Source organism: Chaetodon trifascialis, chromosome 20 (genome assembly GCF_039877785.1).
Source record: "Chaetodon trifascialis isolate fChaTrf1 chromosome 20, fChaTrf1.hap1, whole genome shotgun sequence".
NCBI lineage: Eukaryota > Metazoa > Chordata > Actinopteri > Chaetodontiformes > Chaetodontidae > Chaetodon > Chaetodon trifascialis.
Genome location: NC_092075.1, coordinates 19,996,833 through 20,022,089, shown reverse-complemented (window position 1 = coordinate 20,022,089; position 25,257 = coordinate 19,996,833). Strand labels below are relative to the sequence as shown.

Sequence of the window (25,257 nt, the reverse complement as noted above, 5' to 3'; positions counted from 1 at the left end):
TTCATAATGGCAGCATTGTCAGAGCAGGAATACTGGGGATATTGTTAGAGTGATACCACCAGCTAAAAATGTTTGTACTGAGGTTGGTGTTGGAGGAAAGGTTAGAGGGTCTTTAAAATCTAAAGAGCCTATCCTCTGGGGAGCAGGACTGTGATCATTAAAGTGCATAAATTCCAGATTATTCCAATGGAAGTTGCCTACCCAGTTGACACAACTTTCTCTTCGTTTTTGTCTTCAGTGTTGTTTGTTAACTGCACATTTGCATTATTGTCTCTTCCTGTGGCCCCACCCATAGACTTTACACCGAGATGACATCAAGCATATAAAAACACAAATGTTAAACCTTCATGGCTTAAACAAGACTAATCTTTAACAACCATGGTAGAGGCTCTGTGGTGATGTTTAGCATTTTCATTATCGTAGTTTAGTGTGTTAGCATGCTAACATTTGCTAATTATCAGGGCTGCCCCAGACTAAAGATTTCCCCGGTCGACTAGTAGGTGTTGGTTCAACCTTTTGTAGGCTATTATGATATTCATTTCATTATTTATATATATTTTTGGGTGGACGTCAGAAAATAGTTTGAGCTTCAGGACTGAAAAAGATTGTTCTAAATAACATTAACACTGTGCTACATTACAAATGCAAAACCCTTATAATGAGCCTTGAAAGTATAAATTATGCTAGCACACGCATAAAGCAAGCCAAAACAGATGATGATTCTGAATGTCTCAGAACAACCAGCAAGGAGCTTTGTCTTTTGTTAATTTACTACAACACAGTAACATCACATAAGACTCATTGTGAAAACACAGGAAAAAATAATTTATCAACACAGTGAATGATGTATTCTTACAAATTATCTCACTACAAACTGTTCATGCTTCATGCCTCTCCATGTCTTTGTCGCTCCCAGCTCGGGGTCTGGTATTCATTCTGCAAGCATTCCCTGTTGGGTCCCCCCCACCTGAAAAACTCCTCTTCTTGGCAGCCCAAAGCTGCTTGCAGTGTAAACACCAACAAAACAACAGTGCTCCGAGCTCCCAGGCAGAGTCAGTTAGCTGCATGGCTAACCAAGCTAACTAGCTAATGGCTACTACAGCTAGCAGCAGACTTCTATCTTACAAGAGAAATGGTCTGTGGTGAAATAGTCCCACTAATATGTTCGTCCCAGTCCTAATGACAAGGTGTAGGTCCGGAATGGAGTGTGTGGGGTTTAATTTTTCTGTGACTTACAGGCTAATGAAAACTTTGTTGACCACTGGTCAACACTAAACACGAATTATAGCAAATGTGGATGTGAATGTCATTGTTTATGGTGGTATTTGTTTTACCAATGTACTAGACAAATTGAATTTCTTGATGATGGTGTTAGATGAAAGCATGGATGAGAGCATGAATTCTACCAAATTTGAAGCAAATCTATCCAAAAGTTGATGAGACATTTCACTCAAAATCTGAAATATTAACTCCTGGTGGCGCTAGACGTCGGATTGCCATTTTCACTACTAGAAATGTTCAGTAATGAATTTAAGAGCCCACTGACAGGAAGCATTTGGTGGTTTTACAATGAGAATTGTCTCATCCATTTTAATGACATAGCCATGATGTTGAAGACTGTCTATGTTTCAGGCTGGTAGTGTCTGTCCCTGCAGACTGCAGTCAGATAGCATTTTGCCGAGCAGGTTTGGCGGCCATCTTCTCCTGAGCTTCACTGGTCTAGTAGTGTTTGCATGTGCTTTGTTTTGTTTTGTTTGTGTGACTCAGACAGAATGCAAAACTGGCCATAAGAAAATATCACCTGTCCCCACTGATTCAGTCCTTATGTTCCGGCAAAGATTTGTCTAAAACCACAATAACCACAACAGAACAAAGTAAAATCTTTTTCCAGCATGTATGGCTTGATCCTTTGATTAATTAGATTTCTGGGATTTGGAAATATATTTTTATTATTTTCTATCAATCTGAAATTTTTTTTTGGAAAACATCCACCATCATACCAGTAACCAACAAACCAACCCTTCAGAACCCAACCACAGCCGACAAGTCTCATTGACTTCCATAAACATGAAATGGAAAAACTGATCCTGAATATGGTATTCAGGATCAGTTTTTCCACCACCAGACCACAGCTGGATCCTCACCAGCACCACCAGATGATCAAGAAACTTCACCACCTCAACAACCCACCACTCCTCATGATTCACAATTTTCCAGACCAGACCACAGACTGTTAGAATAGGCACGGTATTATCATCAGCTGTCATCACCAACACCGGAGCCCCCCAGGGCTGTGTCCTCAGCCCCTTCCTTTACACCCTCGGCTCAAATGACTATACCACCCCACCCATCACCACATACCTCAAATACTCTGATGACACTGTCATTCTCAGGCTACTCAATGACAATAGCTTGGTTACAGCCCATCAAAACTCCATTTTTCACTTCATACAATGCAGCTGGCATGGACAAAAAAGGAACGGGTCATTAGCACATCAAACACATCCCACACTGGGGTGAACCCCACCTCCATCCATGACAAGACAGCAGAGCAAGTCAACAACTCTGAATATCTAAGAATCACTATTGATGATAAACACAGTTTTGATCAATCCATCACTTCATAAAGGATCCCAGCAAAGACTCTGTGTAATGATGTTATAAACTCAGAGCACTGTCTGTGCCCCCCCCCCCCCCCCCCCCCCACCGCTTATTGTTGCTTTACATAAGCATCATTTAACTCATACTGTTCCCCCTGTTTCTTCACCATGTCAACCATCCCAACCAAAAACAAACTTACGGACAGCTAATGTTAGCACAGGTTTTCACTTGGGTTCTAGAATTGTGTCAAAAACTTCTATCCTCAGCAGAAATAGAGAGATGCTACAATCACAAAAAGATTCATTAATAAGTTAGTTTTTTAATAATTTTCACATTTTTATCTCTAATATCTGGTTATGTTTTACACAGAGATTTTATATGTAATGACTGTATTACTGGTATTTTGCTGTGTTGTGTACTCCTGTATTGTGGCCTTTACTGTTTACTTTGTTTGGAGCACTTTGTTTTGAGAGATGCTACACAAGTGTCACTATTATTATTATGAAGTCGACTTTGCTAATATGAGTGAAAACAATGAATCAGGCTGCAGGGAGGGGAGAGAGTTAACAAGGTGAGCAGAGAGACAAGAGCAGGAGATGAGTCAGGATGTCTGTGCCTGTTAGGAGGTACCAGCACGGCTATCAGCAGTGTGTCCCTGTGTGTATGAGATGATGGTTGTTGGTTGCAACAACAGTGATCTCCGTGATAGCAGAATTTGCTCCAGCTGTTGTTGAGGTATTATGACCTTTGACCTCCTTAGATTCAGTTGTGATGTTGATGCTCTGAGGACTGAAGCACACTCTGCTGACTGTAGGTTACAATCAATGCAAAAGCTTAGCTCAAGAATGTTTATGCCAGGGTTTGTTTCCATCACTTGCATGAATATTGACATCATCTGTCAGACATCTAGTAACTTTAAAACTGCAGTAGTACATGAAACATGTAACATTTGCAAGAATCCACCACACCCGACACAAAACAACCAATCAGAGCCAGAGGAGCGTCTGAGGGAACGTCTGACATCCAGTGTTGTACCTGTTGTTCATTGAACAAGTTCATGAACTCGTTCGTATTTTGGGTGAACGTGAACTGAATGTACTGTATTACTGCCTGATGAACGTTACTGTGAACTCGTTCATTCTGGTGTCTGTGAACGGCACGCTCCCTCAGTGTAACTTCGTTCAATAGGGTGCCAGTTTTAGAGCCTTCCTGTCGAAAACCCGGCTAAAACACACTGTAAACAGGCCTTAATATGTAGCGGAAAAAACACCCCATCTGGCAACACCAGCCACCAATGTCGCACTGCCGCATGCATCATCAAAACAAAAAGCAGCAAAGAGGCGTCGTATGATCATTTAAATGAGTTTTATGACAAGTTCGGTGAGGATGGGAAAAATCTTACATTTCTGTGCAAACGCCAGCTTTCAAAAAGAAAATCCGCACTTCAGTCACATCCATAGCAAACCTGAAATGGCACATTGAACTGAGGCACCCAGCTAGCCTTTCAAGGTATGTGCTGATGCAGAGTTACAGTGTTAAAACTGATAAAATATTTGCTGTCTGTGGTTCTATATGGGCTGTGCGGTAATTTTGAAAAATAATAGCTCACAGCAACACATGTAAAAAAGAACTATGAACTAGTTCATTTTTGGAACGGTGAAATTTTGAATTATGAACTGAACTAGAATTCATTTCATAAATCTAGAAAATTTGTGAACTGAACTTTGAACTAGTTCATGTAGAAAGTGAACTTTCCCAACACTGCTGACATCTGTCAATCACTTCTCACACACGCTGCGAACCGCCCCTCCCTCCGCTCATGCTGCCGGTTGCTCAGTCAAACAGCTCTGTGAGCGGCGTCAGGAGGATAGTGAAAGCTATGGTGGAGCAACAGCCACCGCAAAGGAGAAACTGTCCATACCACCGCTGCCAACAACAGCATATACGGCTGACAACAAATAACCAGAAAGCTAATATGGTGATTGTTACAGTAACACTCCGCAGCGCGTACGGTCGAGTGTAGCAGAGAGGAAGAGGGAGTGACGTGGAACTTGTGTTGGTTCAAATTTTTGGGCTCAGTCTGCTCTCTTCTCCATCTTACCTACTGCAGCTTTAATGTGATTAACTTTACTGTAGTTTGTGGTTTTGTTGGCTTTTCGGGCTTCCTAATGAACAAATTGAAAATGTAAGCAAAAACTGGGAGATCAAAATTGGAGATGCTCTTTTTGATTCTGGACACTTTGTCTCATAGCAAGTTTTAATCACAGTGCTCTGTAGTTCCCCTCTGTCTGTTTCTCTCTCTTTGTCGTCTTCCATTCATCCTCAGTGACTCTCCGTCTTTGTGCTCTTTTGTTGTTTCGTTGACGTAATCGAGCTTAATGAATGTTTGAGTTTCTGTGCTCAAAAAGAAGAGGAAGAAGTCATTACAGGCACGAACTGCCACAAAACTGTTTCCCTGGCAACCGTTCCATGCGTGCGTCTATGTGTGTCGCATTGTGGGGACGCAGAAATGTTCAAACAGTGACTTTGTGGGAATTAATCTGGCAGCCCTATTATTGTAAAAAAGAAAAGAAAGTTGGACCATTCTGTAAAATCCTGCGTTACGTTCAGTGACACACTCTCTGTGCATGGCAACCACAGAACTGTAGAAGGTTAGGCTGAGCCTCCAGGGAATAACTGTGGGTGCAAAAGTAAATGATCCGGAAACAAGTGTCTTGTCTGTCTTTTATAATGCTTTCACTTCTAACCTGTTTGGTGCACTTCAGTCAAACTCTGGTGTGGACTGAACAACCAGACCAGGGCCACTTAGAAAGGTGCATCTCTGAGTTACTTGTCAGTCCATAGAACTTCATGCTGACAAGTTTTGGTCTGTTAAAGATTTAGTGAGAACAGAAAGCAGACTGGAACTAAAAGGCAATAATGAATCAACTTTCCTCGGTCCAAACCATCTGAACTGAACTGCAGGTGTTTTAGCACCTCAGGACTGAGGAGTCAGGACTGATAAATTCTGCTATATATTTTTTAAGTCGTTGGATATTATTATCTTAATACTAACTAATTATCAACATATTTTTACTTCTAGCAGGTCATTCCATCCATGGGTAATTAATTGGATTAGCCAAGTCAGACATCCCTAACCATTTTATCAATAATAATTGGACATCAAGGTTCATTCTTGACCTCTGAAACAGCAGCTTAGCCAAATTTCTGATCCAACTGATTTGTTGGATTCAGAGCTTTCATCGAATCTCATGGCCTTCCTCAGCTGGCGGTGCTCAAGGAGATGGTTTAGTTGTTATCACATGATCTAAGAATTGAATTTTGGTCATGTGATAACAGGTGGTCCAGTCACACATCAAGTTCAGCTGTAACTCTAACCACTACCTATAACATAAAATGCCAGTGGTGAAAGCAGAAGATATTATCAGTGAGATGGAGATCACATGCACATCATGTTTGACTGAACACTTATTGGAGGAACACATGGTTTTCACTCATTCTGACTTTATCAAAGGCCTCACAGGCGGAGTTGCTGTACATGCTTTTCTCTTCCTCTGTGACCTCACAGTGAAGAGAGAATCACACCTGCATTGTAACTTGTTAACACGTTTTAATTAAGCTTGGTGGAAAGCTCCTTTTTGATGTGGATCCAGACATTTTGTCATCTGGAGTATACACTGTGTCATTCATTACAGAGTTATTGGAGAGGGAAACAAGCTCTCCAAGCTAACAATCTCAGCCAGCAAGCTGGTCGTCTCTGTCAATACAACAAATCTGAAGACATAATGGTAGCATCAACTCCTTTCATAACTGTCTGCAAACAATTCATTCCTCTTTTGTGGAACAGTTTATACTCTGAGGGTTAAAGAAAAGTCGGAAGCTACGATAGCTTCCTCCATTTTGGACTCTCCATGCCTTAACATTGCTGAACATTTCAGTGTTTTTTCTGTTGAACTAAATGGAATGAAGAAACTCTGGCACATGTATCCTGTCATCGTCTGTTACTCTGTGTGATTTGTGTGAATCTTTCTTGGTCTATTCCATCAATTGGAAGTATTCTTGATATCTTGATCATTTTCAGACACATTTCTTCACACAACTTTTGGATCTAAATCACATTTAAAGTGGACAAACAGCATGAGGTGCAGTTGAAGGATAGGAGGCGTCTCATTTGGACTTTCCTCTGGCTGAATGCTACTGTGCCAGGGGTAAGGTGCAGAGAGCAGAGAGAGCAGTGTCTCTCTGTGTGTGTGTGTGTGTGTGTGTGTGTGTGTGTGTGTGTGTGTGTGTGTGTGTGTGTGTGTGTGTAATGACTTGGAAAGTGGAATGTGGCAACACAGTCCCTCCTGTTCAGGTGAATTCAGGGTGTTGTGGCTGCCGTACATTCCTCCAACGAGCTCGACAGGTTTCACTTTAATGGGCCTTTATCTGTGCTCCTGTGTGTGTGTGTGTGTGTGTGTGTGTGTGTGTGTGTGTGTGTGTGTGTGTGTTTGTAAGCTGTGTGTTATCTTCTGCATTCATCTCTCTGTTTAAAAGGATTATAGGTTTAAATGGCTTGTTGGGTGGAAGGAGAAGCAGCTTTGACTTTAATTGAAGACTGCAGTCTTTGTTATCTGATGACAGAAGTATTTTTTAAAATCTATAATTAACCACCATAATATATCTGTATGTTGGTCTACAGTCAATAAAGGCAGAAGCATTAATCAGTAAATGATGTAACATGTACCACTTCATTTAACAGTCCATTATATCATTTTAAACCAGTATGGTGGCTTGACTCAGTGGGAGAAATGGGAGAAAATGTTCTCTCTGTATCCTCTGTTGTTTTCATTAACTTCACTTCTTCCTCCTGTGACTCAGACAGTGACAACACACACACATACGCACCAAAACATGCACTTTCCTCTGCATCTCATTGGGTACGATCGTATGTCCTGAACGTTATTGTATCTTAGCATATTTAAGTGGCAGCTGGGGGCTGACCCTGATTTGCATGCAGTCGAGCAAAATCAACCTCATTGCAATCAGGCAGTATGTGACTAAGTCTAAATGAAAATGCTTTAAAACTCTGCTCAGCTAACACACAGTTGGTGCTGTTCAACTGTTTCTTTTTTCTTTTTTTAAGAGGTAAATGCATGAGTCCATCTTACCAGATGCCCAAACCCTGCATGTTAGTTTATGTGACCAAGTTTTCTGCTCTGTGAAGTTATCACAGCGGCAATTATTTTATCTGTCGTTACGATCACAAGATAAACAGCAGATATACAGCATTCATGTTACAAAGTCAGAGGTAGAACGCAGATGAAACTGATACCAAATGCTAGATATTGGACTGTTGCTTTAAAGCAGTAACCAATACTTTACACTAACGATGTATCAATCGACGATATAAAACGATTAGACAATGTAACAGGCGCTGCTTGTAGTCATGAACCTGCAGAGAATTATCTCTTGAATCTGCAGCTCCCCTTGGCTTTACAGAGCTTTACACTGAGTTTCAGTTCTTTTTGTCTTTGTCTTTTGTCCTTATCTGTCTGGTTGCAACTTTACTGTTTTGGTCAATCACATCCCACAGCAGGCAGCTGCTTTACACACAAGAAGCTCTAAAAACCCTCCGTCCATTACCTGCTCTGCTCCAAACAACAGACAGACACAATTAGAGACTAGCTGGTGAACAGATGCAGTGAATTAAGCAGTAAGAGCTAGATATTTTGCTCAGGAGTTGATGGAGACCAAAAACAGAACTTAAGAACATTGAATATTGGACTTAATCGACTAAATGAATGATAATGTTGCTCTGTAACTGCTACAAATAAGCAACTGTTGGCACTTTCATCACACTAACTTGATGATACTGATCGTCATGCGGACATGTTCACAACTTGTTTCCGCTGCCCCCAGGTGGCCAAAAAAATTGCAGGTTTAAGTATAGATGTGCAAAGAAACAGTCGATGAACTCAATTAACCTGTTTATCCAATGTGTGTATATGTATGTGGGTTGGTGATTCACTGTCCCACATATTTAAACAAACAGTAATTTTCCTCTCTGTTGGAATAACAAAATGACTCACTTTCTGCTTCCAGGATCCTGTGGCCTCTGAGCTTTGACCTCTTCACTGTTGTTGATACCTTAGTTGACCTTTGACATCATGCTCTGTAGGCCACTGTGTGAACAGCTTTTGATAAATGACTGAAGTGTGAATGCGGTGTCAGAGCAGACAGTCGGGTTTGAACCAGTCGGACCTGAACGCACCATGCCTGGTTTATTTTGGCAGCCATGTGGTGATTCTGCTGGTGTGTTGGTTATAGATTAGCCAATCTTATCACTAATCAAAAAATGGCAAAGTAGAAGCGAGTGAAATACTTATTCAGTGAAACGTATGAGACACTACTCCTGTTTGAAAGTGTAACTCTGTCTGTAATTCCACCAATTTGGCCATTATTTGAATATCTGCTCTTATTTAAGAATTATATGGGAGCAGTTCTCTATTCATTACAATATAAAACAGCATATGCAACACAGTACGTCCTGCAGGATGAAGACGAACCTCTCCTCAAAGTGTTTTCATTTTCTGTCTCTCTCCTCAGGGAGTTTGATCCAGGATACGTCGAGGAGTCTGGTACTTCACGTCCCTTCCTTCCTGCTCTTCCTCCTCCCTCTCCTCCTCCTCTCTCTTCTCCATCGCCACCACCGCAACAACAAACACCACCGTCATCCCAGCACAGCAAACCATGTACGGCAAGAGGAGTCCAACTCCGTATCAAGAACAGGTAGGAGAGACTGACCATTCACCAAACCCCCTCCCTGGATTAGCTGTTGTTTAATTATTTCCTGCATCTGAAACTAGGCAGGCCTGTCAAGCTTTTGATTTCTTCACATGTTGAAGCGATGAGTTTTTGAGTGATATTCTGTATATAAAGACTTTGGGTGATGTTTTTGTGTAAGGAATGGACTAAACTCTAGCCTAAGATGACATCATTAGTATGTTACACTGCATACATTTCTGGGATTACAGATTACCTTAAGAAAACGCCTTGTTCAAACCCAGCACATGTACTGGGTCCTGGAGGCTACTATAACCAGGGGTACACAAAACTGACATGCAGGGACATGTGCACAACAAAAATCAGAAATGGATAATATGAATTATCTCCTTTCTTTGGCAGGCAGCTGTCATTGGCTTTCAATATATACTTTTCGTCTGCAGGAATTTCTTGTCAATGCATTTTGACCCAAAGATGTAAAACATGGTGAGACATTTCCAAAACACAACAGACATTAAGCAGCTACTTTTGCATCCCGCCACTTTCAAAGAAACATCAAACCGACCCCAAACAGAAGAAAAGAGTTTGCCCTGGAAAGTGGTTCCAAAATGTGCCGTGGCTTTGAGCTAATGATGAGCGCACCGAAATGTGCTGCAAAATATGCTGTTTGCATCCACATCTTATAGACAGAACAGGTGTTTTTTATACAGACTCAAAGAATTTCAATCATCTGTTTTTTGATAAACACAAAAAAAGTCTCAGGAGCACTTGAATGTGGCACAATCTGTTGCTAACAAAGAATCTAGTCAAGCTGAAAAGTCCAGTCGTCCAGTGACTGCTGGAGGAGCATGTCATTCAGTCTCGCCTGTGAGCTTGTCTGCTACATGCTCGTCTCTCAGCCCTGATGGACGTTCACCTTTCAAAGATGACCGCAGAGACGTTTGACCCAAAGCCAGCTGTCGACCTGAGGATAGAGACAGCTTACCTGAGACTCAAGCAAGGACTGGGAGGTGCATCTTCATTGGCTATTGTGCAGGAAGGAGGACAATGAGGGAGGCTGTGTTTATTAAGACCATGCTGTGTACGGGCTGAACACCAAACAATGCACGGTTATTCTCTGAATCAGTCGATGCGTCAGTGAGCACAGCTGTGCAGGCTGAAGAAATCATGAAGTGTCAGGCTCATCTGAAGGCAGGCTGGAGGCTGTGCACCTTTCATGAGTGACATGAAGACAGAGGTGCAGTGCACATCAGATGACGAACATGTGAGACCGGTTCAGTCCAAAGAACACTCCTCAGAGTTGTGGCTACCACCATAGGGTCACTGATTGGGACTTCCTGTCTGTTTTATGACAGTTCCTTCCAGTGTCGATGAATTGTCTTTATTTTTCCAAATGTTTGGATGTCAGGCACCCTGTGGGATGAAACAGGAAGTGATGTCAAATCAGTGACAGGTTTACTGCTGTCAACTGAGGAGGTTATCACCCTGGTGTTAGGATGTCCTGCCTGTGCTTCCTTTGAGCGTGTGTGCATGTGTGTGTCAGTCACAGGATTTATTATAGTGTCCTGTTGTGTGTTTGTGACTCAAGGTTCGAACTCAGATCAACAGGAAAACAAACTTTGTTGGTTGCTATGTGAACCACCTCAGGCTGCTGTTTGTTAGACAACCTGGTGTTTAAGATGAGCTGTGATAATTAGCCTCAGCTAAAATCCATGTTTTTTAAAATGGTTTTTATTTCAGCTTTCCATCTCTGCGCAGCTGCCATTTATTATGAGACTCCACACTTGGCATGTTTACATGTCGTGTGCATCATTTTGTACACATTTTAACCTGACATATTTACAACCCTGATTCCATCAAGGTTGGGATTCTGTGAAACACAGATTAAAAGAGAGAAATCATGCGTAAATGAACTGTGTCGACTGTGTCAACAGTTTTACAAAGTGTTCCTCTGCCCATGAAGTAAAATTTATACAATCATGTGTTCACAAAGTGGTGAACCTCTCTCCATCCTTGCTTGTGACTGACTGAGCCTTTCCAGGATGCCCCTTTCATGCCCAATGTATCAAATTCAGAATAAGCATATATTTACAAAAATCAGTGATGATGATGAGGTCAAAGTCATTGCTCACACTGCGCTAAGCACCTGATGCAGAGAGGAGTCCATGTAGGAACAGCACACTGGCAGACGCTTACTGTCATATCATTAACTGAAACAAATGGCTGTTTATTTTGTGATTTTGTGGCTGTCCAAGAATCATATTCAGGGCTGTGGGTAACCAGGTGGTTACTTATTTTCCATGGAAACATTATCCTGAATATGATCAAAACTAAGCATGAACATATGGACATATGTACATCTACTCTACAGTTGCTTCCTGGTTCAGTGCTCTTGTCATCTCTCTCTCTCTTCCAGCGTTCTGTGTATAAACTTAGTGCATACAGACAAACAGTCTATAAATACTGACACTCTGCTACAGCCAGTTTCATCCTAATATGGAGGTCAGGTCCTTGAAGCACTGTGTGTGTGTGTGTGTGTGTGTGTGTGTGTGTGTGTGTGTGTGTGTGTGTGTGTGTGTGTGTGTGTGTGTGTGTGTGTGTGTGTGTGTGTGTGTGTGTGTGTGTGTGTGTAATGAGCATCACAGCCTCAGGGGGGTGCTAGTGTGACTGCAGATTCCTTGATGTTCCTTGTGTCCTGTTGCCCACTCTTAGCATTAAAGTCTGTGAGAGTCAGAGTTGGAGCCTGTAAGTAGAGAGTTGGCTCTTTACAGAAACTCAATTCCTTGAAAAGTCCTTGAAACTTTTTGAAACTGTGGAGTTTGAAAACAGTGTTCTTGGTTCTTGCAAAGCTGATGGCTCCAGGATATACACAAAGCTTTTATTTTACTGAGCAGTTACATTGAACATTGAACATTTAGGTGTCCTGCTGAAGTGCCTTTGAGCAGCAACATGTTTGCAGGTGAACGTAACAACAGAGTCATTAAAATGTACTCTACTCTTGTTCTCAGAGTCAGATAAACAGGCAAATTGACTCTATACTCCCACAATCCCTTGGGCTCTGGGTGGTTATCAGATACCACTAAGGAGAGGGGAGGGGTAGAGTGGGGGCAATGCCTGTCTCTTATTGGTCCAAAAACAGGAAGTGGGCCATCAGAGCCCCATGAGGCTGGGTGTTAATCTTGAGAGGACAGACAGACTGATTTATAAACACACACAGTCTCCTTCTCTGACCCCTTTCCTTTTCTTCTCTTTTATCCTTCTCCTCTCCTCTCCTCTCCTCTCCTCTCCTCTCCTCTCCTCTCCTCTCCTCTCCTCTCCTCTCTGTTCTCCATTCCACTTCCTCATTACTCCTCCTTTCCTTTCCTTTCCTTTCCTTTCCTTTCCTTTCCTTTCCTTTCCTTTCCTTTCCTTTCCTTTCCTTTCCTTTCCTTTCTTTTCCTCCTCCTCTCCTCTCCTCCTCAGATGTTTCTATAGTTGAATCATCACATTCTTCTAAAACATCATCACGTAATTGCGCAAACACACACACACACACACACACACACACACACACACACACACACACACACACACACACACACACACACACAGAGTTGTGTTTCCATCACTTTAGCACTTTTAGGGACAGTGCGTTTCTGGATTCCAGGAGTCCTTCAGAAGGTACCAGCGGTCTTTGAGGGGGTTCCAGGAGTCCTTGAGTGAGAAAACTGCTAACATAATGCATTGAATTGGTACTGGTGCTAATGTTATCAGCAGTTTCATTAAAACAGTGTTTCAGTTGTTGACCACAACTGTCCACATACATGATTTTACACACTTTGATCTTTGATTCATACTTTTCATACATTTCTGACACACCCCAAACACACATATTCAAGCTATTAACATAGTTTCACAAACATGTTTTGATACAGTTAACAACACACACACACAGACTCTCTCTCTCTCTCTCTCTCTCTCTCTCTCTCTCTCTCTCTCTCTCTCTCTCTATCCAATTCTGGTTTCCAGTCAGATCAGAGAGATTATTATTATGGGTTGAAGGAACGGTTTCCCACGGCAACAGATAAGGTCTGTTCGGAGAGACACACCCTGCACATGCGTGCGTGCATGCGCACACACACACACACACACACACACACACACACACAGTCCAGTTTATATCCCATACCTCATACCTCCACCAGTCAGATTCTGTTTTCACTCCAGTTTTGATCACATGTATTAAAAAGAACTCATTATTAAAGCAGAATGTTGTCTCATGGGCTGTATGTAAGAAGCTAGTTACCAGCCCATCGTGTTGTCAGCTGGGTTTTGTTGACAGTAGAGTCAGGACAGACCTCAAACCTGGCAACTCTGCTATGAGAACAGGACTTTTGAGACGTTACATGCAGTCAGCGTTGCCAGCTGTGGTTGGCTAGCAAATAGCTCCAAAGCCTACTGCTGTTGCAACTGCTGTGTCTTCTTTTTACATTTCTGTTTCTACTCCAGTTTGAAAAACAAGATACATGTAAATCAGACATGGATGGAGCGATGGCTTCCACTTGTCCCTCTGCTTCCAGTGTTTGTCCTAAGCTAGGCACGTAGCAAGGCATGTACTGGACAATGAGGACTGAGGATGTCAGTGTTCCCTTTTGCCTTCTGCAAGCAGTTTACGAGAGGTTGTCTGCCTCTAGCGATGAAGTTTGAGGTAAAACTAAACATTTTTAACCTTGAGTTAGATTCAAGGTAGCATTAGTGTAGAATTAGCTTTTAGCCCACATTAGCTTAGACTTTGATCAGTTCGGTTAGAGTTATCTAAGATTAAAAAGAATACCAGCCTCTCGTGCTTACTGTCCTATCAGATGATGTCCCCTCCAGGCTGTGACCATGGTCAACAATGTTTTTTACAAGTTTTGTTCATTAACTTTTGATCTTCTGGTCCCATGGAACTGGAAGTAGGAGTCAGAGGTAGCGTGAGGTTAGATTGAGGCACAGGGATGCAGGTGTGGTTAGGGCAAGAGTAGTTTTATAAGGGATAGGATGGGGTGGCAGTGGCCCAGTTCGTAGAGTTTTGGTGGGGGTAGAGATGTGGTATGGGTAAGTTGACACCTGTTAGCCAATCAGAGACCAAGATTCAATGTTGTGGTTGAATTAGTTTAATGTGTTTCAGCACATTCTGTATGTCCTTATGGAAGTTGAGGGTCCTTGAGGATGTTCCAGAAGGTAGTGAGGAAGTTACTGAAGAGGTCCTAAGGTCTTTGGGGAGGCTTTAGTGGCCAAAGAGGTTTCAGTAGTTCTTCATTATGTTTTCCAGGAAGATGACAATGATAAATCAAAAAAGCACTCCAACATTTTCAGAGTTGCAAAGCTCCATAAGCTCCTGCAGGAGTAGCTAGCTAGCCAGCCACCCAGTCACACTCACAGACTCCTCTCACCCCAGTCACACAGATCAACGTCAGCCAACACAGCAGACTGCTGCAGCAATGGCAGAGGAAAGCCAAGCGCACAACCAGAAGATATGGAAAATATCCTTGCCATTGCTATTCTGTCGCTTTATACAATTTTTGACAGAATTTATTTAAGTTATGCAGCTATTGCCAAGGGGGAGATGTTCACAATATGACCAAACCACAAAAAAAAAAAGTTACCAGCAGAAATACTATGCAGTATGTGTACTAATACATACATAGTATGTAGGAGATGGTTCTGGTTACAGCTAGAGTACTGGGTAACAGTGAGGATGGCGGGTAATTATCTGCAATATCGAGGGTGTGGTCACATTTCATCAACCTGAACAGAACGTCACATACACCTCTGTGTGTCTGTGTGTGTTTATCGAGACGTGTGTGCGTGTGTGTGCGTGTGTGTGCGTGTGTGTGCATGTGTGCTCTGCAGCCTTCAGGCAGAAAGTCTTCCAGAATAAAGCGTTGGGGTCTGTGCAGCCTTGACACCCTCAACACTACAAAGGGAGAAGATTTCCTTGCCGTCCCATCATCCATTTCTCTCTGTGATCTCAGATACAGCACAAACATTTTGTCATAGTTTTTGGGTGTAAAGGTTACTTGTTTAGTTTAGTCTACAGCAGCTCTGTGAGGCTGTAACACAATGAGCTAAATGCTAACATCAGCTTTCTAATATACTCACAGTGTCAATGCTAACATGCTGATGTTTAGTCGGTAACATTTACTTCACCATGTTTGTTCAGCTAGTTTGTATTAGTTTTATTTGAAAACTGTAGTTTTATCCTGATGATGGCCCAAGGGGAAATGTCAGGGGATTACCAAAATGATTAGAATCTCTTTTCTAGGGACCAGTGATGTCTGTAGTTAATCTATTTCAAAGCAGAAATGTCCAGCTCATTGTGGTGCTACAGAAAAGTCCAGGAATCAGTAAGGTCAGGAATTATCCTGTGGTCAACATGAATATCTTTCATGACAGTCCATCCAATAGTTGGAGAGAAGTTGCGGCAGGCTAAGTTGGGATCACAAAGTCATTCAAATGTATTGTCAGGGAAACATGGATATTTTATTATTTATGTTTTCAGTGAGAAATCAGTAACAAAACAATTTTTTATATTTTTAATTTGCTTGTTACTGATCAGTAATTCCTAACCTTTATTGATACGTCTGCCCTTGTTTGTTGACTGCAGTCCTTCTAACAGTGATAATCTAACAGTCAATAAGACCACATGCTGCATCATGAGACATCTTTTTCCCTGCAGCTTCAAAATCCATTTCTACTGCAATGAGCTCAATAATCCACTGTTATCAACAACTCTGTCTCAGTGTTTATCTGTCCTCCCTCTTCTTCCTCACCCATCCTCCTCCTCCTCACTGTACTGATCCTCCCTCTGTTCCTCTCTCACCTTTGCACTGATTGCTTCTTCTTTACCCCTCAAGTTATTCTCTAAGTTATTGTCATTTATTCAGTATTGGGAAGTTCCTCATTCTTCTGCCTTTTTCTATCCTCCCCTTCCTTTATCTCTCTCACTATTTCCTCTCTTTCTACCATCTCTCTATCAGTCTTTCAGTTGCTTCATTCCCTAACGACTCTTATCTCCCTCTTTCCTCCCTCCCTTTCTTGCTACTCATTCTCTCTCACCATCTCTCACCCTGCCTCCCTCTCCCTCCCCTCTCTCTCTCTGTCTTTCTCCCCTCAGACTCTCAGTGTCTCTCTCTCACACCACATCAACTTGCTACCCACCAGACCAAGCCAAGGATGTTTACTTTATGCTTTTATCATACAGTTCCCTAATGACACTTAATTGCTTCATTTGCTTAACGAGCTCCGGGCCAGGGACCAACGCAGCACGACTCAATCCAACCAGCTAGCCCCAGACTGGAACTAGAGCAAGGAGAGAGTTCAGAGGGTGGCAGAGACGGGATCGGTCGAGGCAAGTCTTCGATGGAGTTTTGATGGAATAGAGGAGTAGATGAATGTAAGAATTCAGGAATAGCATGGTCGTGTCGTTCAGGGTTTCAACTTTTTGAGAGGAGACACAGTTGATAGTGGACTGCAACATAAGAGAGGCATTTGACTGAAAAAGAGAGTGTTAGTCTGTGTTTGTTAGGTAGAAGCAGAGTAGATGCATGTAGGAGAGAAAATTCTTATTGGTTTAAAGTTAAAAAATACAGCAAAGCAAGACAGTTGAAGGTGCAATTGAAGGTATAGTAGAATGTAGCAGAGTAGATTTCATTGGAGGACAATTAGCCCACTTTTTGAAGTCTCTTTTACACAGGATGGCATGTAAGGGAAGGGTTGACCAGAGTTCTGTTGAAATCAGGGAAAAATAGGTTTTCTTGGGGTTTTGTAGAAGGAAAGGGTACGGAAAATGGAACGTTCTGGGACTTTCTAAGTGAAGAAGAAACTAAGAGAAGAGTACAGCTAAGAAGAAAGCAGCAGAGTCGAAACCAGAGTACGGGTGACTGTGAATCAAGAGCATGGAGCTGCTGGAAGCGTTCTACCGCAGGAAGCTCCGGAAGAAGCAGAAGAAAGCAGAGCTGGGCCGGTCGGACGGAGCACTGTGTCGCTCGCCGTCAGAGGCCAGCGTCAACAGCCTGGCGACAGGCCTCATCTCCAAAGTCCTCAGGTTCACCTCCAGGTAAAACAGGACACCTGTTTTGTTTTTTCTGTTAGAACGAAGGGAGACGTCTATGTCCTATTTAGGTTTGTCTGAGTTTAGAGAGACCTGGGTCTGATTTTCCTTTAAAATACACCAAAGTAAAGGGGCTAACGTGAATGTATAGCTATCATCAAGTTTCACAGACAAAAATAATCTTCATGCTCTTACCCCTGAAACTGGAATATTAATATATTGTATACAGCATTTTAGTTTTTCTTCTTAGCAGGGATGGAAATCACCACCTGTCACTGGTCAAATGCAGGTGAATTTGATGCATCTACCAGCCATGGTGGCAGGTAAACAAAGGGGACATTAAACAAACAAATGAATCATTCCATGAAAACATTATCTCACTCATCAGGAACAGAGTCAGACTGGCCATTGGGAGATCTGGGAGAATTCCCAGTGGGCCGGTCCCTCTGTGGGCCAGGTTGACAACAAATTATCGTCATTATTAGTCAATCATCTGAGTGTTGTGAGCCTGAAGGCACCAGCAGTGGAGAGGGGAGAGCAGCCCATAGAGCCCAGTGATCCCAGTGATACCAGTTCAACTGTTGGTCAAGGTCTTGCAGTTGAAGCAGTAAGACAGATGACAACAGGGATAAGATAAGCAAGGTTTGGTTTTGGCTGGCTGCGTTTTTAGCTGCGTCATGTGTCCTTTGTTGGAAGTAAACATGGTCAGCTTTTCATGAAGCTGATGTGATCATCAGTGTGACTTTTGTGTGACATGACCAATCACAGCCCTGATGGGGCGGGACATTAACAAAAGGTTGATGTGCTACAACAAAGTGTGGAAATGTTGAACTTGTTAAGCATGAATTGTTAGGATTATTGACAAGTAAGGACTTAACATTAACGAGAGAGAAACTGTGTGTGTGTGTGTGTGTGTGTGTGTGTGTGTGTGTGTGTGTGTGTGTGTGTGTGTGTGTGTGTGTGTGTGTGGTGTGAAGGAGAGAAGTACAAATGGATAACTGTAAGTAGATAGATATTAAATGAATACTTTTCTATGGGAAAATGTGTGTTATTATTATTTTTTAAACCTTTAGTGAATTGAGTCGCTGGTAGAGTTTCACCGGCCACTTTGGCTGCTGATAGAGAAGATTCATTTCCAACACTGTATCATTGCAACAGAAAAAGTATGAAGTGCTTCCTGTAACTCAATCAATGGGTCAAACTGAACTGTTGGAGTAATGGCGTCTCACTTCCATCCCAAATTTTTTATCATGACTCGACTCCGATTTGCACAATGAACATTTTGGATGTTAAGACAACATTAAATTTGCACTCTGTAATTCAAAACAGGAAGACAAATAAAGAACACCAAAAAAAGAGGCTAAAATCTTCATCTGACTAATAACTAAGAATCAACACGATAAACACATGCATGTGTTTGTGTTGTGACTGGGTGACTTGTACATGGTCTTTGCAGCCCTGAAATTTGGAAATCTGACATGGACATGTGAATTGTCCCTGGTCCTGGTGACACAACGTGACCTTGATGAATACTGTTCTATTGTGAATGGTCAACTGAAGACAAAAAGATTCTCAGAATTTATCTGCATTGGTGTTACCCAAGTTTCACAAGTGCACTTGGATTTGAAACAAAAACTAATTCATAGCATACTGCAGTCAAGCCAGTCCCCCCAGAGAGAGGGTGAATATCTGTACAAGTGTAACAGCGATGATAACGTGTTGAGGTATTCCAGTCATGTCCTGTAATTACCCATGGTCCTCTGGTTCAGATGGGGGCTTTCATATCTCTGTCTCCTGCTTTTTTAGATACAATCTTTTCCTGTTTACCTCTGTGCATAAATACAGAGCGGCCCAACATGTCAAATATAACGAGGATTAGGGAAGATTGTTATAACCACCATGCTCTTCTCTTATCACAACTGCTTAGATAACACATTCACGAATAACGATGGTGATGTCATAAGGATTGTCACTACAAACATAAAACACATGACTTTATCCCTGAAATAATATTGCCATGAAAAAATCAAATGAAGTTGACTTGTAGCCTCAGTAAACATTTTCCCAATGACTTTATGGTTTCAAGTCTTCTTCAATACAGCATCATGTTTATTTTGTAAATAATTGTCCCATTTAGAATAAAATAGATGATAAAGTAGGGTATGTTTCAAGGCGTGGCTACCTTGTGAGCGTGTCTTTGAATGCTCAGTCAGATCAAGTAGCAATGCATATTCCCCTTTTTAATGTGAAACATTTGCACAGGTAATGTGTTTCACTCACAGTACCTTAACATTAATTTAAAAAATAGCATAGTGGAAGTGACAGGAAATATTTAGTGAATGTAATCAGTATGCATGTTGAAAAATTGAAACAGAGATTGGTGAGTGTGACATGACTGTCGTTGACTGCTGTGTAAATGTACATTATGCCAAATTTAGTGAGACACCAGGTGAACATGGAGGAAGTTGGATTTGCATTAACAGCATGAGCAGGACTGTAAAATGGATGCAGATGAGAAAATATTTAGTTTTTATTAAAGTCCATCTTTGCATTCAGTTGCAGCTACCAGTTTTTTGGGAGCTGGAAAGTACTTAAGCATTTTTTCCAGTTGGAAGGGAAGGGAGAGGCAGAGATAGGCAGAAGGTGAGTCACATCTCTGAGACCATACAGCTGTGTGTGTGTGTGTGTGTGTGTGTGTGTGTGTGTGTGTGTGTGTGTGTGTGTGTGTGTGTGTGTGTGTGTGTGTGTGTGTGTGTGTTGTGTTGTGTTACTGTGGGAGGGTAATGTTTAATGTTGAAATCCATTTTCTGCTTCCAGCTCTGATAATAAACTCTGTTCAGGGGCTGATTCCCTGCAGCGGTTTGAGACGTCTAATGGTTCTGTGAATGAGGATCTGTGCAGGATGAAAGCATACAAAGAAGCTTAGAAATAGAAACCATGACTGTGGCGTGAGTGTTAGATGGCATGCAGCTTTTTGTTAATCAGTCAGCAGTAAGTACATTCAAATGCAATACCAACAGTACATCTAAATACTTGAAATACATCCCTCCCTCAAACAAAGTACTTACTATTTACTGTTTTGTACCTTACCTGTTGTCTTCCTTCAATATGGTTAACACCAGAATGCTAACATGCTAATGTCGGTTCCTGAGCTTCCACTTACTTAAAGTGCAGCTGAGCCTGACAAGTACAAGTTGAGCCAGTCTAACAGTGTAGAGAAGATCCTTATAAGCTGAGTCTGACATGTCCTTAAAAAGGCCACCGTACACATGGCTGAATTTAGAAATGCTAAGGTGATGAGTGCAAATTCCCCAAGATCAACCCAATACATCTAAGAAATGATTGACAAGCCAGCAACCCAACCAAACATTTCCTGAGGACTTATAAAGAAAAAAAAAAGATATTTTTTTTCTACATTTTTATCTCTACAATGTGGTCTAAATCTTATTTCGAAGTCTCCTCATCACAAGTGGAGAAAATATCCCAAATATTTAAATTAACCTATTTCCAAGGTAAATTCTTATTCACATTAATTTTTTTGCCCAAATTACAGAATATTTAATCTATGTGTGTCACACTGCAATGTACACACCCGCCTAAAATTCTCTTAAGCATGACCTCAGCGTCCTCAATACAGCACTGTTCACAGAGTAGATTTAGGTGTCCACATGATATTCTAAAAGTAGTAAGGACAATAAACAAGCTGTTTCTCTATTTGTCACCCATCTCATCCCAGAGTCTTGTTTTTTTCTCAAGTCTCATTTGAGGTGATTGTGTAAGAGATAATGACCTTTGATGAAGTTGTATTTCCTTTACAGATAATTATTCCTACCCTTTTCTTGAGTTTGACGTCAGAATGTAAATAAGACTTAAACACTGCACATATGCTAACTCTCTCTTTGTGTTTCAACCCCACAGGCGCAGTGAGCCGGCTTCTCGTCCTCATTCGTGGCATTCGACGAAGCTTGCTGAAGTTCAGCAGGAAGCGGACCCAGGAGCCATGGATACCATGAGCACTGCCTGGCACCACACCTACCACCCCAGGTCAGTGTTCAAAAACAGCTCTGAGTGAATATCCATAATTATAGCAAGAGCATTCAGTGTGCAACCAAACCTTTCTTTTTGTCGGGCCTTTCTAAAGACATCTTGTGTTCCTCAAGGACTCTTACAGGAGAAATTAGTATATTGAACATTGATTTTTCCAAAGTGCAAAAACGGATATTTGTGTGCAGTGTGAACTTTAGCAGAAATGGACAACTTTCAATTAGAATAGAGTCAAATAACGGGCAGGGTCTGCACAGGCGTCTCACCTCAACAATATCACTAATGCTCAGTAAGTGCATACCAATGACGTTCTGTGTGGTTTTAATTACCTGCTGCAGAGCCCTGTGATCATGGGCCATGCACATCCCAGACCAATTTGTTCAGTCAGGATGCTTTCTATTGCTACTCTGTATTTTATATTAGTACTGTTACAGCTAAAGCTTTGGGCAGATGTGTAACATTGAACAGCTTGTCTCCCTTGTTTTGTCAGTCATGGGATATTTTAGGTTTTTGGTATGTATAACATATAAGCTAGTCTTATCCCTCAGGTGTGTTGATCCATCAGCACAAACAAACTTTATGTTCCGTTTTTTGTTCAGTTGGAATTTCTGAAGCTGCTCTGTAGTATTGGGTTCAGTTCTGCTCCACTCTTCTGGCTCAAATATGACAGTTCTGCTGCTTTACTTTTACATTAACCATACTGTGTGTATGACAATGCCGACCCCTGCCATGTGGCTTTGTTGTGTCCAAGGACGTCCTAATTATTTGCATCTAATCATAATGCCCATATGTGGTATTTCTGACAGCTGGACTTAAAGTAATAGTATATGGATGATATGAAAGAAAAACAGATTTTCTGTACTTTGAGATCTCAGCCGTCCACCAGTCAAAGACATTAATCACTGGAGGAGTTTGTGATTAGCAGTCATTTATTTTTTTGTGTAGAATCAGTGGACATTTGTAGTTGGAGATAAGAAGACAATAACGCTGTGGTCATAAATGTAAGAGCACAAGATAAGAAACACAATGACCTCTTTTATCATTCTGTTCAGGATCATGTGAAGTTCATAAAGTTTCTAGGACCCAAAATACCCAGCTCAGACAGACGAGACAGGAGTCGAAGGCAGGTTAACAGTTTTAATTTGACATTTTGAGAACATGCAACAGGTGGATCCAGAGTCCAGGAAGCAACCAGTGCAGCCTCTTCAGATGAGAGCAGACTGGCAGGGCACAGACAAAGACAGGTGTGGGATTTGCACCGGAGCACAGACAGACAAAGAGGAGTCAGGAATGCAGATAGCAGACAAGGCAAAGAAGTCAAAAGGTCCTTAGCTATAACTGGGTCATTAGCATGCAGCATGCAGCTGTGCTCTGATGGACAGAGGCAGGCCCAGCCTATCAGTCACGCCCTGCCTGACACAGCCTAGACAAGAAAGACAGGGGGAGAGACAGACAGGAGACGACAGGGGAAGCAAAACACAGGAGCACAAAAGGGATAACAAGGAGAGGAGACCATAGAACTCCACACATTGTGAATTCTGGAGTTTGGGTTTACTGCTCTCTGCTATCAGCCAGTCACCCACAGGGTCAAAGTTCATGTTTTCAGAGAAACATAGAACGTCCTCTGTCTTATCGCAGACTAACAGACACCAGTGTTTGCTCTTGATATTAAACATGTCCTCCTTCAAGATCTCAGCTCCCAGGTCAAAGCCATATGAAATAAACTCTGCATTTGTTGCTTTTCTTGACCTGCAGTTACTGTTTCCTGATGCTTGATGTGTTTTTCATGGACCATAGTTGCTTTTAATGTCCACCCACCAGGTGACAAAGAAAGGTGTAAAAGAAACAACCCTGCACTCCACAAGAAAATTATCTCTGGAGAAATCAGGACAGTCAAGTAATTCACTGCCTCACAGGTCTGCTGAGGAACTGATGGCCAGTTGTGGTTTGACATAATGACACAACACAGTGTTGATGACAAGACTTTGCTGGTGTCTCAGCCTGTTGTGGTTACAGTTATATTGTACAAACAAGCTTATTCAGTTCAATTAAAACCATCACTGGACATTCCAAGTGTTTGTATAACACTGTAATGATACTTTGTGTTAACGACAGCAGGAGTTTGTTTGGGTGACAAAGGTGCAGAGACAGATCAATATGTGGAGCTGCTCACTGCTATCTGTCTGTTATACAACGTGACCTTTGACTGTCTGTCAGCGTGGTGTGTTTTCATTCTAAGGTGTCAAAATGTGTTCATCAAATGTCACGCTGTTAACAACAGTGACCATTCATCTGTTAGATAATGATTTCCAATATGTAGTTGACTGAATCCTAAATGTTAATAATTACACATTGAAACATGATAGTTGATTAAATATCATGATTGTTGATTATTGAACTCAAATGTCCCTCTGGAAATTAAACCTGCAACCTTGGCATGTAATTATTTCATTTTGAGGACCAGTTACATTTACCTCAGGAATGAGGACACATTTTTAGAGAGTGGGAAACTTTTTAGAAAATGGGGACATTTTATAAAGCAAGGGGCTTTTTGAAAAACTTGACATTTTTAGCAAGTAAAGGCATTTTTGGAAAGTGAGGAGCTTTCTAGGAAGTGAACATTTTTAGAAAATGTCCTTCAAAGGGCTGTGTACTTGATCTAAATACAAGATTAGAGTTGTGTTAGGTTAAGGTTGGGGTTATGTTGGTAATATCTTATGTCAGTGAAGGCCTTTACGAATGTAGTTGGACGTGTGCGTGTTTAAATTATGGACAGGTCTATCCAGGTGTTGTCTTGTACACTACAAGGGTTTTTAGGATTCAGATATCTCACACACATCAGAACTCCTGCTGGGTGATAGAGCTGCAGACATGGTCACAATAAAAGTTTGTATATCACTCAATAACGTTTTCTCAGCTGAAGTATCTGCTGTGATATATTGGGCATTTAGTCATCCCCATTGCACTGACCGGTAAATAAGATAATTGCCTTGTTTTAGTGTTGTGCTTGTGTTCTATGTGAAGCAGGGCTGTTGGTCAGTGGGTTTATGTCATCAGAGAAAGTTATATCACTGTTTCTTTTAAACAGCAGTGAAGGGTGAATAAAGGCCTCTGACGTGGCAGTGTGTGTGTGCATGTGTCTCTGCCGGGTGGACAGGGCATTGACGTCGATGCCTGCATTAAGGGGCATTCCTGATGCCCTTCCCCCTCACCTCTGGGTTTCCGATGGCAACCAACCCCATCTCCCTCCACACACACACACACACACACTCACTCACACACACACACACACACACACACACAGTCTGCTCGTGTCCTGTTAGTAAAGTAGGGATCTGAATAAAAAGTTTGTTGTGACATTTCTGCTGTAATGGAACTTGGAAATGGGAGAGAGATGCAGAGAAGTTACTGACACAGAAAAAGAGAAATACAGACAGACACAGACAGAGACTTGTCCTCTTTTCTGCAGCAGTAATTGCATTGTGTTCGGTTGAAGGACTTGGTGGGTCAAACTGTGACGTAGGCACACATTTACATTCCAGTCAGTTATCAACTTTACAGCCAACAGTGCTAACAAAGCCCTTTCAGACATGCACTAGAGGAACCAATGTTCTGACAATTGAACATATTGAGCTCATGTCTGAATACACACCTGTGTCATTTTTATGTAAAAGTCATATATATTGTCAATTTAATGTCAAGACTGCTGCATGACATGGTTAAATAAAAAGTAAGACACATTGGACACTGTTTTGCCTTCCTCAAAGCACTGA

The 25,257-nt window shown here is 41.7% G+C and overlaps 1 protein-coding gene across 3 annotated transcripts in view; it reads left to right on the top strand.

The window, feature by feature from the left end:
* The window catches only part of shroom3 (shroom family member 3), a 65,298-nt gene that overhangs the window by 16,369 nt on the left and 23,672 nt on the right, over window positions 1-25,257 (top strand). For 2 of the 3 annotated variants that reach the window (XM_070989363.1, XM_070989362.1), the window contains exons 3-4: window positions 9,190-9,372; window positions 21,359-21,484. In XM_070989363.1, the coding sequence (XP_070845464.1) occupies window positions 9,190-9,372; window positions 21,359-21,484 (309 nt within the window). Of the gene's footprint in view, window positions 1-9,189; window positions 9,373-16,927; window positions 17,447-21,358; window positions 21,485-25,257 lie in introns of those variants that run through there. The other variant, XM_070989364.1, reaches the window with a different exon arrangement.